This window comes from Lepidothrix coronata, unplaced genomic scaffold (genome assembly GCF_001604755.1).
Source record: "Lepidothrix coronata isolate B3197 unplaced genomic scaffold, Lepidothrix_coronata-1.0 Scaffold67, whole genome shotgun sequence".
In the NCBI taxonomy this organism is placed as follows: Eukaryota; Metazoa; Chordata; class Aves; order Passeriformes; family Pipridae; genus Lepidothrix; species Lepidothrix coronata.
In genome coordinates this window covers 1,570,249-1,585,493 of record NW_016690247.1, presented here as the reverse complement: position 1 = coordinate 1,585,493, position 15,245 = coordinate 1,570,249, and the positions used below count along the sequence as shown (strand labels likewise).

The window sequence follows — 15,245 nt, the reverse complement described above, 5'->3', positions numbered from 1 at the left end:
AACGCTTCCTCCATTCAATCCTAAACATCCACTGGTCAGATTATGTGACCAATACATCTGTTCTAGAACAAGCAGCAGTCACAAGTATTGAGGCCATGTTACTGAGAACACAGCTGTGTTGGGCAGGGCACGTCTCCAGGATGAAGCACCACCGCCTCCCTAAGATCCTGCTCTATGGTGAACTTGCCACCGGCTGCCGCAAGAGAGGAGCCCCAAAGAGGAGATACAAGGACTCCTTGAAACAACATCTCAGCCTGGGCCATATTGATCACCATAACTGGTCTACTCTGGCCTCCAATCAGGAGGCCTGGAGACACACCATCTATAACGCTACTGAAGCTTTTGAGAAAGCACGCAGGATCACTCTCGAGGAGAAAAGGCAACGCAGAAAGAATCGTGCCTTGCAGAATACACCACCTAAGGAGTCCTTCTGCTGTGCCTTCTGCAACCGGACATGCCTGTCTCGTATTGGCCTTTTTAGCCACCAATGTGCTTGCAACAAACGTGGGTAGAGCCCTCCCCAGATCTTTGTTCATGAAGCCCAGCCATGATGCTATAGATATGTGCAGAAATAATATGTATATACACACAAAGTATGTACCATGATGGGACAGTTCAAGATAGCAAACAAAACCACTGTGAAGCACTGCATAGATATTTTTTTCCCGGATAATGTAACTATCTCCATCCTTGCAAGTGTTCAAGGCAAGGTTGGATGGGGCTTGGAGTAACCTGTTCTAGTGGAAGGTGTGCCCCTGTCAGGGAGGCTGGAACTAATTTATCTTTAAGGTCCCTTCCAACCCAAGCCACTCTGTGATTCTATGATCTGGAGATTATTTTTTCCTATAATGTGACAAAAAATACTTTCCAGTCATTCAGGTTCTATACAGTTACCAAAAAAAAACCCCCAAAAAATGACTTTACAATGGTCTTTTTTCTATATTCCTACTAAACTTCTATGATAAGTGAGAAACAGGAAATCTCTGAGCTATGAGCAAATGTAACAAGTTTTAGTTGGCTGGTTTTGTTTTAGAGTGCAATTTATTTTACAGTAGTGTCTTCATCCTGATTTATACTGAGAAAATGCATGATATAAAAACCCTTCAGGTTTGGAATATTTATCAAGAAAAAGATAAATCCTTAGTATCACACTTTAAAATGATTTTATGGGCTTAAGCAAATGAGAGTGTATATTGTGTTGTCAAAAATCTTCATTCCACTGCATTAAGTAAATACATTGTATACTTCACAAAGGTCCACAAAACAGTATTTTAAAAGCTATAATAATCTGACTATGGAACAATTGCTCATCATGTGATTTACGCCTAATAACAGTAACAAGCCTATGCAGCCCCATTCATTAGAGGATAACACAGCACTCAAAACAGTCATTAAGGCTGGTAACTATTGTTCTTTCATCCTTTTCTATAGCAGAACAGTAAGTAAATTATCTGAGCAAAATTATCTGGTTAGTAGTCTGTTACAATTTAATTTCATCATTAAAAAAGTCGACACATAGCAGAACAGAGATACAGCAGTTACCTGTATCACATCAGCAGAAGACAGATATGTCAATCTGATCTCTGATATGAGACACATCACTGCCACAGATCATAGAATCTTCAAAAGGCTTGAGTTGAAAGGGATCTTAAAGATTATTTAGTTTCAGCCTCCTGGCCATGGGCAGAGATACCTTCCACCAGACCAGGTTGCTCAAAGCCCCGTCCAATCTGGCCTTGAACGCTTTCAGGGGTGGGGCAGACTGACTTCTCAACCTCAGGCTCAACTTCTTATGTTTTCAATTCATTCTGTGACACTGTGTACAAGCAATGCCTTCACACAAATGGAGAACTGAAGTAAAGATGTATCAAGTCAAAGCATGAAACCCAAGGAAAAAACTCTACAGGTTCATCTTTCCTCTCTGACACTGTGTTCTCTGCACAGTATTTGCCAAGGTTTAGAGTTTCATGGCCGTTTGGTAAACGACAAGATCTTGCTGGAGTTAAGGGAAGCTGAACAATGCTGAACACTGCATTTTGCTTCAAGACCTCTCAACACTCTGTCTCATGCACTGAAAAGTTTGAGCACTAAGTAAATTGCCAGAAAGACCTTTGCTTCCCTTCGCCTGCTCTAATATTAGAGGATATTGACCTCCAGCCCTGTTTTACTTGAAGGAGTTCTAAGTTATTTTCTAGTCATTATGAATCAGATAACACAAATCACACCTAGACCCCATGGCAGCTGGTATTATACTGCTGCACAGTAAAACCAGATGATTCTGCAAAGGAATAACCCAGTGAAGCCTTATCCAGCGTTGACTCCTCTGTGCCTCCTCCTAACCATGTTATGAATTATGCTCATACACAGAGGCCATGGATGAGATCAGAGTCCAGCTGTCCTGAATGCTTTACAAAACATCACAGGGGGGGAAATGTAAATGTTCTTAGTTGCTTTTAGATTAAAGAGAAAAAACTGCCAAGGAAAGCACTATTTTAACTTTCTCATTACAAGTAGGGAATAGAGAGATCAAGACTAGTCAAAATTTTTAACCTCTTTCCCAAAATTTTACCACTTTTCATCAGACCTCTGATGCTTTACCAAGGGAAGAGGTCGGTGTCAGAGTTTGGTTGTAAATCCCAATCTCCATTAGCCCAGGACTAAAAAACTTTAAATTAAATTATCCTCTATCCTTCTCCCATCCAGTAAGCAAATTGTATGAGAGAACTCAGCAGAGAAATCTCCTCTGCTTTTCCACAGACATTTCTGTGCCCTTTACCTGATCAGAGGCTGGTGTAGTGCCACCAGGGACGCATGGACTGTGACAGAGATCACTGACAGGTGGAAATAGTCAAACATGACAGGGACATGGTGGTGCAGACCTCGCCGGGGGTGGAAGTGGAGACACAGTGTTCGGCTGCTGATCACGGGGATTGCTGGAACATCCCTCAGCCTGCAAGGGAAAGAGGTTTAACAAGGGTTAGTGAAGGCCTGAGTTGTCACTGCCTATAACGTGCTACAGGCAGCAGACTGAGAGATGCCTTGAGGTGTGAAATTTATCACTTCTCAGCTTCTTAAGGGGTAAGATAACTGAAAGTATCTTGTGTTGTACTTGTGCCAAGCATAAATATGAATATTAATATAGATATTTGAACATTAATATAGATATAACTAATATAAATAGAAACACAAAGAATAAATAACATATGTAGAGTTATATGAATGTACTGTATAAAAAAAAGAATAAGTGCAATGCAATTCCGGTTTTCCCCGCTGGTTGCCCTTGATGTCCATGTACCCACTAGTTCTGGAGACTAAGCAACAGAAGGAAATGCATTTAGCAAACTGTTCAGATTATTTGGGTGCTCATAGATGGGACAGCTTACTATTTATGATTTTCTGTACAAGAACAATCAGCCCAGGCAACCAGTGAGAGTTAAAAGCATTCCTGTGCCGGACACAGCTGAAAATATTCAGAGTGCCTTTCCAGATTGTTATTCTGAAAAAACTTTTTGGAAGAGGCCGAAAACCAAAAGACTAGGTGAAGTAATTGCAGAGAAACAGTACATGTTGGATTAGCTTTCCTTTTTTTTTTTTTTCTTTTTAAGTAAATGAAAGTCAAGACTTTAATTTAAATTTTGTTATAAGTATTCCAGAATAACTATCCTGGTGTGCAGGCAACCACATGACATCTCAGTCACCTATAGTGAGAGACTGAGCTGTAAATCTGGAGTGTGCCTCACCACATCCTTCCAGTTAAAGTGAAATTTCTAAAGAGGAATTATTTTACAGCATTAAAGACCCTTTTGAAGCCAATTGTTTCCCAGAACTATGAAAACCTAGGATGAAATGGTTGTGTATGGTATATGGTTAGTCCCAAGCTTCCAGAAGATTTGCAGAATATTTTTTTTTCTAAAAACCACTACTTTTGTTTATAGTAAATCAGAATAATCTTTAATATTATAACAGAAATTAAATGCATGTGTTGGAGCACAATTCCATAACTTTCAGTTATTTTTATTCCTGGCTATCATTTAATGTTTGGTTTTTTCTCTCTTCAAGACCCACCAGTACTGAAGGTCCAGTCTCACCTGCATGAGAGAAAAAATTTTCACTTTTTGTATCTTGAGGATAACAGAAACTTGTTCTTGAAATTTGTTTAAGTTCTATGTGGGTATGAATAAAATCCCATCGAGACAGTCTCAGCATGAAACACACCTCAGATGATTTCCCTACACTACCAGCCCCTGCAAACTCTGCTCAAGTCATTGGCAGACTTTTCCCTGATTCAGTGAGGCTGAATAATATATGGGGTCACACTTCCTGCTGTGTCTCAGGAAGGGATGTTACTCCCACTTCACCTAAGATTATGGGATCAAATGCAGTTAGATAAAATCAAATTCAATGGGAAGACTCCTTCCTCTTGAAAATATTGAGGTAGCTTTTGTTCTTAATAGGAGAAAAGAGCTTAGCATGTTTATACTCCTGTCTTCAGCCAGGAAATACTTCATTGCCTCCTGAGATAAGTGCATTCCTGAACCACAGCCCCTGCCCACCTGCAGGTCAATGATGATATTCCCTTTAACAGCAGCAGAGATAGAGCAACACTTATAACCTTTGAAAAAACTTACATTTAAAGGAGGAAAAATGTTGTTCCTTTAAAGAGGAGCATGAGATACACTTTTCAAAGCAGAGAGAAGAAACAGAAAAAACTTCAACACTGAGGCAAAGGGAAGACTTATCAAAGGTATCCCTTTTTACAAAGAACTCTCATTTTATCAAAGTAATTTCCCAATTGAACAGAGCCCCACATTACCAACTGAGCTTCAAAACAGCACTTACTGTTGTTCACTATCAGTAAAGTGCAGGTCCAGCTTGAGCTGAAAATCTGCCTCATTCAAAGCATCTTCCACCTACAAAAAGAGAAAGACAAGGTTACCTTTATAAATTGGTACCTTCAACATAGAAGGCAAAGGTGGGTGGGTTTGTCTGATAAGAGCAAAAATATGCAGCAACAGCAGCACCCCATCACAGAGGCAGAAAGAAGCAAATGTGACAGTGAGTCGAGGTAATTGCTGAAGGAGTCAGAGGGAACCAGAGCAGTTAGAGGTGTTATCTGCTCCTGGGTGCCCTGTCATGTCAAGAAAATCACTCCAGACAAGAGTAACCAGAGTACACAGAGCTCTGCATTTGTTGGATCCTTGCTCTTTGCACACCAAGAGTCAGAGGAGCACTTCTGAAGCTGCTCTCCCTCATTGAGTGAATCTTCCTTTGAGTTGTCTTGTCAGGTGAATGACAGCAAGGACTGGGTTTTCTTGGATGAGAAATAGCCACGAATCCTTCTGTTTGCCTACCTGTAACTAATTCAAGGGACAAAGTTTACAGTTTAAAGCAATCAGAAATGGCTCAAATAATTCTGGCAATTTCTGATCTCCTATCATTAGCCTTTTACTTTGTTTCTCAATAAACTGAGGCTTTCCTGCCTCCTGGTAACCCTTTCTTGCCCTTCACAAATTTGTGGAGGAAGTTTGCCATCGATCTTCATCTAGACATTTTTTCTTTCCAAAATTCAAAGGCTTTTGTTGTTTTTAAAGCTTCAATTAACAGAAGTTTAACCTTTCCCTTTGTTGCAGGGTCCTGAGCATGGCTATACATGGTAGTATTCTGCTTACCAAAAACCACTGAAGATACCATGTGTTACTCACTGGTACATTTATCTAACTCATTCAATAGGTCCCACCAGTAAAATTACCCTTCTTTTATTGTCAATAAAATAGTTTAATTGGATTTTTGGAAACAGTACTGGAGTTGACAGTTCATTACCTTCATCTGTAAAGAGCTACATTGGATAACACATCCCAGCTTGGCACAGTTAAAACAACTCTGATCAATGGAAATAAATAAATTAGAATGGAAAAAGGATTAAGCTGACCAGCACTTTCTCCTTCACTCTTTTGAAATGTCTTTTTTCCCCCAACAAAAGTAGGGTTAGTAGAATAAAAAAAAATAAAAAAAATCATTTCCATCAACTGAAATGGAAATATGAACCAAAAAAAATGCACATTTTATAACAAAAATATTCTTCCTCTGTGAATGTAAGCATCCTTTATTGTATGCCAGAATATAGTAGGAGATGCACAGGAATGCAGGTGGAAAAGTGAAGTTATTGACTGGAGATATGGTATTATAAATACAACTTATTTTTACCCCATTTTTGCCAAAAAAACGTGAGGTGAGACATTTGGGTTCTGTCTTCTGTTACTGGAAAGCAACGAGCAGATGCACACAGTGAGCTGCTCCATCCTTAGGTACATGTTGGAGAAGGACAACTGATTTCTGTTTGTGCCTGTCTCTTCCTACTAACAATAGACAGAGCTTAGAGAAATATCTTGGCCTAGATACACTTTCATGTTATATGGCTTAAATTAGGCAAAATTAATTGTACTCTTCAAAGCTGATCATCACATTCTTAATAACAGATCACACCAAAAATACACTGAAGGCATCATCAGAGGCATCTAGCCTGCCCTGACAGGAGGGATCCATAAAATACATAACACGAACTGTGTTTAGCTGGGCTTTCCAAAGGTGAAACTGCATCTACAATGTGCCATTACCTGAATTGAGAGTTAGGGATTGATTGTGCTTTGACAAAATTATCAAAGATGTAAAACATAATCCCTTTTGCAGTAATGTGGTATTTCTTCCAGCATGGCCACAGGCATGGAGATGTGAGGAGACAGTTCCCATTTCTATTTACTGAAAATCTGCTTTCTCTTTTGTAATTGTCTCAAAACACCTGGAAATGTGCCTTTCGTAAGAAAAAAAAACAACTAAAAAAATAAAAAAGTACTTTTTTCCTTTTTAATGACTTGTTGTCACTAAAAATCGCAGTTGCTGGCAGTTGCCAAGAAAATAATCATTACTGAAGCTACAGTCTGAATTTAAACTAGGAATTCAGTGTAGTGCTTCAGACAAAGCAAACCTCCTCCTCCAACAAAGGGGATGAAATTTTGGGTCTGTGCCTAATACTGCTGAGCACCTGCAACTGTCACTGAGATCTAAGACTGTGTTCAAAACAAGTTCAATAGCTGGTGACACTCACTCAAAACACCTTGAGGCAACGAACAGATGTCTGAGAGACTGAGAGATACTCATCACTGCATGGGGTCATGCAGTGAGCTGCATACATAGGGTATTTTTAATCCCAAAACTGTACTGGAATCAGACTGCTCAGAATACTGCAAAACCCCATAAAAAATCAATCACAGTTTTCACTACAGAAATGTTTTCCTTTTTATACTGGGGATGTAAATATTAAATGAAAATTGGACAGCTGCTCAAAAACTGATCTCTTTACAAGAAAATATCATTAAAAGACTTATGCACAGGTTGAGATACAACAGAATTAGAGTAATCATGTGACATGTTACTATACAGCTTTGATATTTGCTGGACTTTCGGCTGGTTGTTTTTTTTTCACTTATTAGAGACATAGGTGCATAAGATCCTTTACACAGGAAAACAACAAAATGGCCTTTCCATAGCTCATACAGAAGGGGAAATGAAATTTCTATCATTCCTTGGTCTCCTGTATGAAATAATATTGTCCTTAAATGAAATATTCATTTCTTATTTTAGCATTAATGGGACTATTATGGTTTTGTCCGTAGTTATCCTTTACAGACTGTACAATTTTCCAAAAGTTTGATAGACTATCTATTTTGTTTTTTCTCCTGAAAAAAAGCTTTGAATTTTCACACCAAACTCCTTAAGAAATTAGCCTCAAAAACTTATCTGGAATATCATTAGCATTTGACTGGTTAGGCTAAGCAATGTCCTCCCAGATACTCTGTGAAGGGTCTTCCAGTGTTTTTTTATACAGTTTCTTGACCTTTTAGTTGTGTTAATGATGAAAATCACAACTTTTGAAAGAGAAAATAAAGATCCATCCCTGGAAGTGTTCAAGGCCAGGTTGTATGGGGCCCTGAGCAACCTGGTATAGTGGAAGCTGTCTCTGCTCGTGGCAGGATGTTGTAAATGGATGGTTTTTCAAATCCTTTCCAGCCCAAACCATTCTGTGCTTCTATGATCTGTGTTTGTAGGAGTACATTCATACTAAACAACGAATATTTTTCTGTTCTGTAATATTCCATACACCCAAATTTCCACCTTGGGCCTCATAGCTTGTGCAAAAACACTCTATATTCATCTGAGCACACATAATTTTCCGGAAGGTGCTGCCAAAAAGTTCAGACTGTTTGTTGACCTCTACCTCTCTTGCCAAAGGACTGTACTTACATAGAAATGCGTTTTAGTAAACACTGTTCGGAAGCTGCAAAATAGAAAGTATTTTCATACTTTCATACATGAAAAGTAAAACTATTTCATACAATAAAAAGTGTATACAAAGCAAAGTACTCCAATTTCTGTTGAACTGGCCTGGAATCAAGTGCATCATTTCAGTTTTGCTTTCTAATTTTTCAGGTTTACATTTGCATCTTGGGTTTAGTTTTTAAGCTCTGTGATAATACTTATTACTGAAGCTTCCTGCATTCTTGTGATGTGCCTCCCCGATATTTAAACATTTAGTCAGAGTGTCAGACTGAATGATCCGGATGTCCCAGTTCACTTAAATTTCTCTGGAAAGTACAAATCTAATACACTGTGATATCCTGGATTGCCTCACTCTGTCCTCCCCCTGCTACTAAATTGTCCCTGAACAGGGTCAGCAAGCGAGGAGCCCGACAAGGTACCTGTTTCACTGCTTGACGAAAGCGGCAAAGCTTCTTCTCTAACAAGAATGAAAGCAAGAGCTTATGAAAATAAATTAGACTTCTTTGCAACAATAAAGGCTGCCACAGCAATATTGTTCCCTGTGAATTCAAAAAGCTGCTGTATGCTGGGATAATATAGAAAAAGGCATCTAAAAACCCAGAGAGTTTTAAGGCATCATTTATAAGGTGAAAGGCGTGTTCAGTGCCGCTTCTTGGTAGATAATTGAGGTTTCTTCCATTCAGTGCCGCACTAAAAAAGATGTATTTACATATTTAAGCTTATCTAGGGTTATGCTGGGGGGGGGGGCGGGGGGAAGAATTAAAAAAAGCCAGTAGCAAATAATCTAATCTGGATATCCACATTGGGTTTTGTCATTTAGGGGTGTTTTATCTGAGCCTATCGCAGCAAACTATCTCATCAGCAAAACTACCCAAGCATCAAGAGAAGAAAGCACATTGCTCCCTTATTATGACCATATGAACTCAATACTTCCATTACCCAGACTAACTCTTTTGTCTACTTGTCATAACTTCCATTCACACTAAAAACATTGAACAGAACTTTCACCCTCAACCAAGAAAACTCACCATAGCACACAACTGGCACAAAAAAGGATTCACATCTGTTGTGTTTTAAATAAATTAAGAATTATGAACAGAGATAATATTTAAAACACTTTAAAATCTCTGGGTGTCTTGCCAACACCAGATTGCAAGGATTTCAGCCAACACAGGAGATTACGTGACAAAGGTGTAAAGCTGTCTCTGAATAGTTGTGGATATATTTGTCTTCTTCTGAGCATGGTGCCTAGTGGAGTGGCACACTTCTGTCTCTCCCACATTTATATCAGATTTGTAGAGTTGTGCAGGACAAGACATCAAAGCTGAAAAAAGAGACCTGGGAGCATTAAACAGAGGTAAATTGTGCTAATCTACTCAATACACAAAAATTTTTACAGACCTCTATGTTTTGTATTTGATCCTTTAGAGTGTCTTCAGCAACTCACCTGGGACAACAGACCTGTTTATCCTCTTATTCTACATCTGTGAAAACCCAAAGCAACTTCATAATACAGAAAAATGGAGTTTGTGCAAAATCATTCTGTAAGTATAGAATTGGGCCTCTTGCCAAGGGGTCTCCTATGGAAAGTCAAGTGTCTGCATGGAGCACATCAAGAGTCAGAATGAGTTTTAGCTGTGAGGAGTCTTGCGGACTTTTATTTCTTTTGCATTTTGTGAGGTGCACAACTTTCCTGAATAATAATGCAAAAATCATCAGAAATCATTCGTGCTCAACACAATGGAAAGTGCTATAATTTGAAGGGAGAGATGTTTAATCAGAGATGTTCCACACACGTAGGATAAAATTAATGTTTGACTAAGCATGTTGGGACATTTTCCTAACAAATATTGATAAACTTGCATTTAGTAATTTTTCATACAAGCACGAATCAACAATTCTAGGGAGGAATAAATTGAAGACACTATCTTAAAAAAAAAATCAAACTAAAACCACAAAAAGAAAGTGGGAGAGAAAAGGAAGCATGTTAAGCTTAAATTAGGTTCTCAAGCTGTTTTAATTTTGATCTGTATATAACACATATGTATGGGTTGAAATAGGACAAAAGAGAAATATTAAATCTCTTCATGATCAAATAGAAAGTTATACAAGGAAAGACAAGTGAGTGTCTCTGGCCCCATGCCCAATGCACAGCACATAATTCACACTGGCTGTGTAACTTATAGCACCTATTTTTGATGATATGCTGACTTTGCAAAGATACTGATGTGTCTCTCATCATCAGCACTTAGGGCACTTATAAATATCATGCACTTTCTACCAGTCCTTGGGCTGGCAAAGCACAGCTATGACACTTTAAGGCAGACCTGAGTGCCATTCTACTATGACACTTTCTCCCCTTAGTATTTAAGACTCCAGTTAAACAGTATTCTCCATGAACAAAGATTGCTCCTCTCTTGTAGCTCCTGGCAAGGAGCCACTGGAAGACATTTTCATATCAGTAAGAGTAAGCCATAGGTGCTCTACAAGTTGGGTGACTCAGATGCTGTACATCCCTTGTGTGGGTGCCACTGTTGGCTGAAGGAGTAAATGGAAAATCAGGAGAAGGATCACAGTGTGGACCTAATCTAGCTGAGGTGCAACAGAAAGCAAAGAGGTCTTACATGGATTATAAGGAAGGGTAAGCTCAGCAGCACTTCCACACACTCCTGCAATCAGGAGCACTAAGGAGAAAGGTCAGGAGACCTCTGAGTGGTGGAAATGGTCTGGGCAGCTGTAGCAAAAACCAGTGACAAGAGAGAGGAGGAGAAAGTCATAATGGAAGAAGAAGCTGGTCCTGGCAAGATGCAGCAAATTCCCAGCTTTCTCAGGTGGGGTTGATCTACACAGCTATGTAAAGTGAGTGATCTAGTGCAAAAATTAACAAATTATGGTTGAGACACTTGAGTTTCTGATAGACTAATTTACCAGAGTACCTCAACATCTTATTGCACTGAAAAGCCAAAGTGTAGCCTACTCTTTATAACAGGCTCAATGCAGGAGGTTTATAATGTCAGCATTTACAAAAAATTCTATGCCACCACCTGCATCTCCTAGAACGCTTCCATCAATGCTGCCTCCGTTCAATCCTAAACATCCACTGGTCAGATTACGTGACCAATACATCTGTTCTAGAACAAGCAGCAGTCACAAGTATTGAGGCCATGTTACTGAGAACACAGCTGCGATGGACAGGGCACGTCTCCAGGATGAAGGACCACTGCCTCCCTAAGATCTTGCTTTATGGTGAACTTGTCACTGGTTGCTGCAAGAGAGGAGCCCCAAAGAGGAGATACAAGGACTCCCTGAAACAACATCTCAGTCTTGGCCATATTGATCACCATAACTGGTCTACTCTGGCCTCCAATCGGGAGACCTGGAGACACACCATCTATAACGTTGCTGATGCTTTTGAGAAAGCACACAGGATCACCCTTGAGGAGAAAAGACAACGCAGAAAGAATTGTGCCTTGCAGAATATACCACCTAAGGAGTCTTTCTGCTGTGCCTTCTGCAACCGGACGCACCTGTCTCGTATTGGCCTTTTTAGCCACCAATGTGCTTGCAACAAACGTGGGTAGAGCTCTTCCCAAATCTTTGTTTGTGAAGCCTAGCCATGATGATGATAATGATTTACAAAAAAACAAATCACAACAGATATCCTCATCAACACAGGTATTGATGGGTGCAGGACAGTCAATCTCCTCCTAGGGCAGCTGATGGTATACCAAGCAGATAAATTGTGCCTTTTCCTCCACCAGTTACACTGCTGAGACCTCTGACAGCACATGGACCTCATGACAACTTCTTAAATGGAGTTACATTTGCAATGCAGACCTAAAGTTAGATTAGAGGAATCCCAGCCCTCCTGGTTTTCACATGCATCCCAAAACAACTCACCCTTTCGCCATCCAGAAGCAGGTGCACTCTGAAGTTCATTGATTCATTAAGAATGATCTCTTCATTTCTGTACAAAATCTGAAATATTCTGCTGTAAACGTTGTTTTCATGAACGCAGGCTGAGCAAAGGCTGGAATCACCTGCACAAAACACAGACAGATTCCTGGTGTGATTTCTGCAGGGAGATTACTTTTTCTCCTGTGATTTCACTTGAGGATTATCTACGTAGTATTCGTAATTAAACATAGCATTCTCAATAATTAATGATAGCAAGGCAGACTGTTATTGTGAGTTCCAGGTTCCCAAACATGATATTTAAAGAAAACTAATGTTAAACTGTAGGCAGGCTGAATTTCAAAATGAGAATAGCTGATCCTGTGACAGCACTTAACCTATTAACATTATTTCTAATAAAAGTTAAAGCTTTAAATGTATCCTAGAGAGATCTGCTACCCAGCACCATGAGGACTGTGGGAGTTCACCTGGGAAATTTCATCTTTTATCTGCAATGGACACCTTTCAGAAGAGGGAGTGTTCTTAAGAGGGAGCTTTTGTGTCATCTCTGGTGCTCCCAGAAGTTACTACCTGGGAGCAGACCTTGAATGTAGAGATTGGAAGTGCAGAGGGATCTTAAGTTAAAATACAGAAATATAAAAAAGTAACCATTTTTCTAAAATACCTATGTAATACTTCAAGCCCTTGACACATGTAAGAAATGCCAATTTGGTCCATAAAGCTGGGATAAATCTGAGGAACTCAAGAACCAAAACCCTAAGCTTCTCCACATCAAATTCAGCCAACAGCTTCATTTGTGTGATGTATCACATCACCACCAATGAACATCACAAAAACTGAGGTGGGATTTATCCTCCCCAACTTTGAGGTGCCTCCAGTGTATGTATTTTGTTTTGGTTACAATCGAGCTTATGGAATTTAGGACATCATTAAAAAAAAAATGTGCCTGCTTTATAGTGAGGCAAATTTTTGCTCCAAGTCCACCGTTTGTTGAGTAATCCCTCTTTCACTGAGAGGAAAACAGTGTGACTTGCTTAACTGTACAAACCCACATTGGAGGCAACAATATGTTCTACAGTAAATACCTTCCAGAGGAGCCTGTAATGACTGTGTGAGTTTTTAATGAACAACTGGGCACCATAGTTAGGTACTTTCAAGTTGTGTCTTAGCTGTTAATCAGAACCCCCTGTTAATTCTACTTTCATAGCCCCAGAGCAACAACTTGTAACAAAACTTACTCAGGGCTGGTTTTATCCCTTTCCAGCATTCAGTTCTGTAGGAGTCTGAGCTTTTGAAATATAGTCCTTCAGCAAATCGTATTTTGGAACTCTCCCAAAGAGGTGTGCTTAAAACAGGTGTACCAGAACCAGTCATTCAGAAAGAGAGACATAAAGAAAGCCAGCAGCCACATGCTTTTTAGAAAGCATAGTTTTTCAGATGGTACTTTTAAGAATTTGGAGTTCTGTAGAATTGTTTTGAGACCACGAGCTGTGGTAAGTCAAAAGTCCAGGTCAGAAAGTCTTAGGTTTGTCAAGAGTTTGTCAAGAGTTTCAAATCAGGACAGATCTATTCTGCTCTGCCAAAGCTGCTTAGCTAAAGCTACTGAAGTTTTGCTTTTCAATGCAACAATTGTACATAATTTGCAATCAGAGGTCAGTGAATCAAGACTGAGGGAGAAGAAAAGATTTCCTGAGGTAAAGGTTGGTTGGGGGGAGTAAAAATGAAAGAACAGAATGGACTTTAAAGCAAAACAAACAAACAACAACAACAACAAATGTACTAAAGGTCCTGGTAGATAAGTGAATGGAGCTTTGTCATTATAATGGTTAGTTTTGTGGTGCCAGTCTACTGGAACTGGAATAGCCTGGACAAAGAAATATCTTAAAAAAAAAATCAATCATATGGGGCAGAGTTGATTAAAGGCTGATAAGACCAATAAGACCAATAAACTTCAGTTAATTAATTAGCAGAACCATAGTGCTGTCATCCAGACTACACTCAAATAATTTTCCTATTACTGACTTTCACTAAGCACACCCAGGAACAGCCCAAGTGTTTCATCCAATTATTGTCTTCCCATCATCCATCCTGCACAATAGTCATGCATAAAACCAGGCAGCCTAGAAAAATATATATTTATTTTCGTGTGCTACATCAGTTAGACTAAAATGTTTCAGCTTGATTAGCTCTTCAAAAGCATACAGTCATATTTATTTTAATTAAACCTCATGATATTAGAGACACTGCAAAAATCATATTAGAGGTACAATGCATTCTTGTTCCTAGCTGGCAGACAAAGGAAACTTTATGTTATTTGATTTGGATATTGATATACTGGTACTCTTCTAGAATGGAAAGTTTAATCTCATTTTCTTTTCAAACACACTCCTGCACAGACCACTCCTCATGTGTAATTACTTTAGGAGCTGGATTTGCAAGGTGGCATAAGGAGTCATTTCTCTTGTTGGAAAGGTCACAGTCAAAGACATGCTACAGTGTTTGGGATTGTCTCAAATCAGAGTGAATATGATTCACAAGACCAAAAACCTCTCAGTTTTAAGCAGAGACCTACCTTTGCAGAGATCTGCAAATCTACAGCAACGAGTGACTGATCATCCCCTAAATGCAATCTATCCCTGCCTGATTAAATGGTCACAACCAGCTTTTTCCTTTCCTAGATTATGGCATAAAGCTATAGTAGGGATTTCCTCAGAGGAGATCTTGGCAGCAGGAACACGACTAGTAATGCTGACAGCAATGCAGGCATCCTGCCTCTCCAGGCAAAGGGGAACAACAACATCCTCACAGCCCTTCGGGCTGCAGCACAACTGTATTCTGTCCTTAAGGAACAGACAGGGACCAAGCTGTATTGCTCTACCTGTGCTTCTTGCACTAACTAGAAGAGGTATCTGCACCAAACATACACTTTTTTACTCTAATCCATGAAAACATCATCATCCCGGTAACTTTTCCAAATTTTCCCTAGTTCCTGGGAT

General features: G+C 39.4%; 1 protein-coding gene across 1 annotated transcript in view; it reads right to left on the bottom strand.

Moving 5' to 3' along the window:
- Nucleotides 1-15,245, bottom strand: part of FAM135B (family with sequence similarity 135 member B) — a 107,238-nt gene that overhangs the window by 75,739 nt on the left and 16,254 nt on the right. The window contains exons 2-4 of the mRNA XM_017818267.1: nt 12,235-12,374; nt 4,840-4,910; nt 2,777-2,950 (exon numbers count right to left, since the gene is read on the bottom strand). Coding sequence (XP_017673756.1) covers nt 2,777-2,950; nt 4,840-4,910; nt 12,235-12,374 — 385 coding nt within the window. The remainder of the gene's footprint in view (nt 1-2,776; nt 2,951-4,839; nt 4,911-12,234; nt 12,375-15,245) is intronic.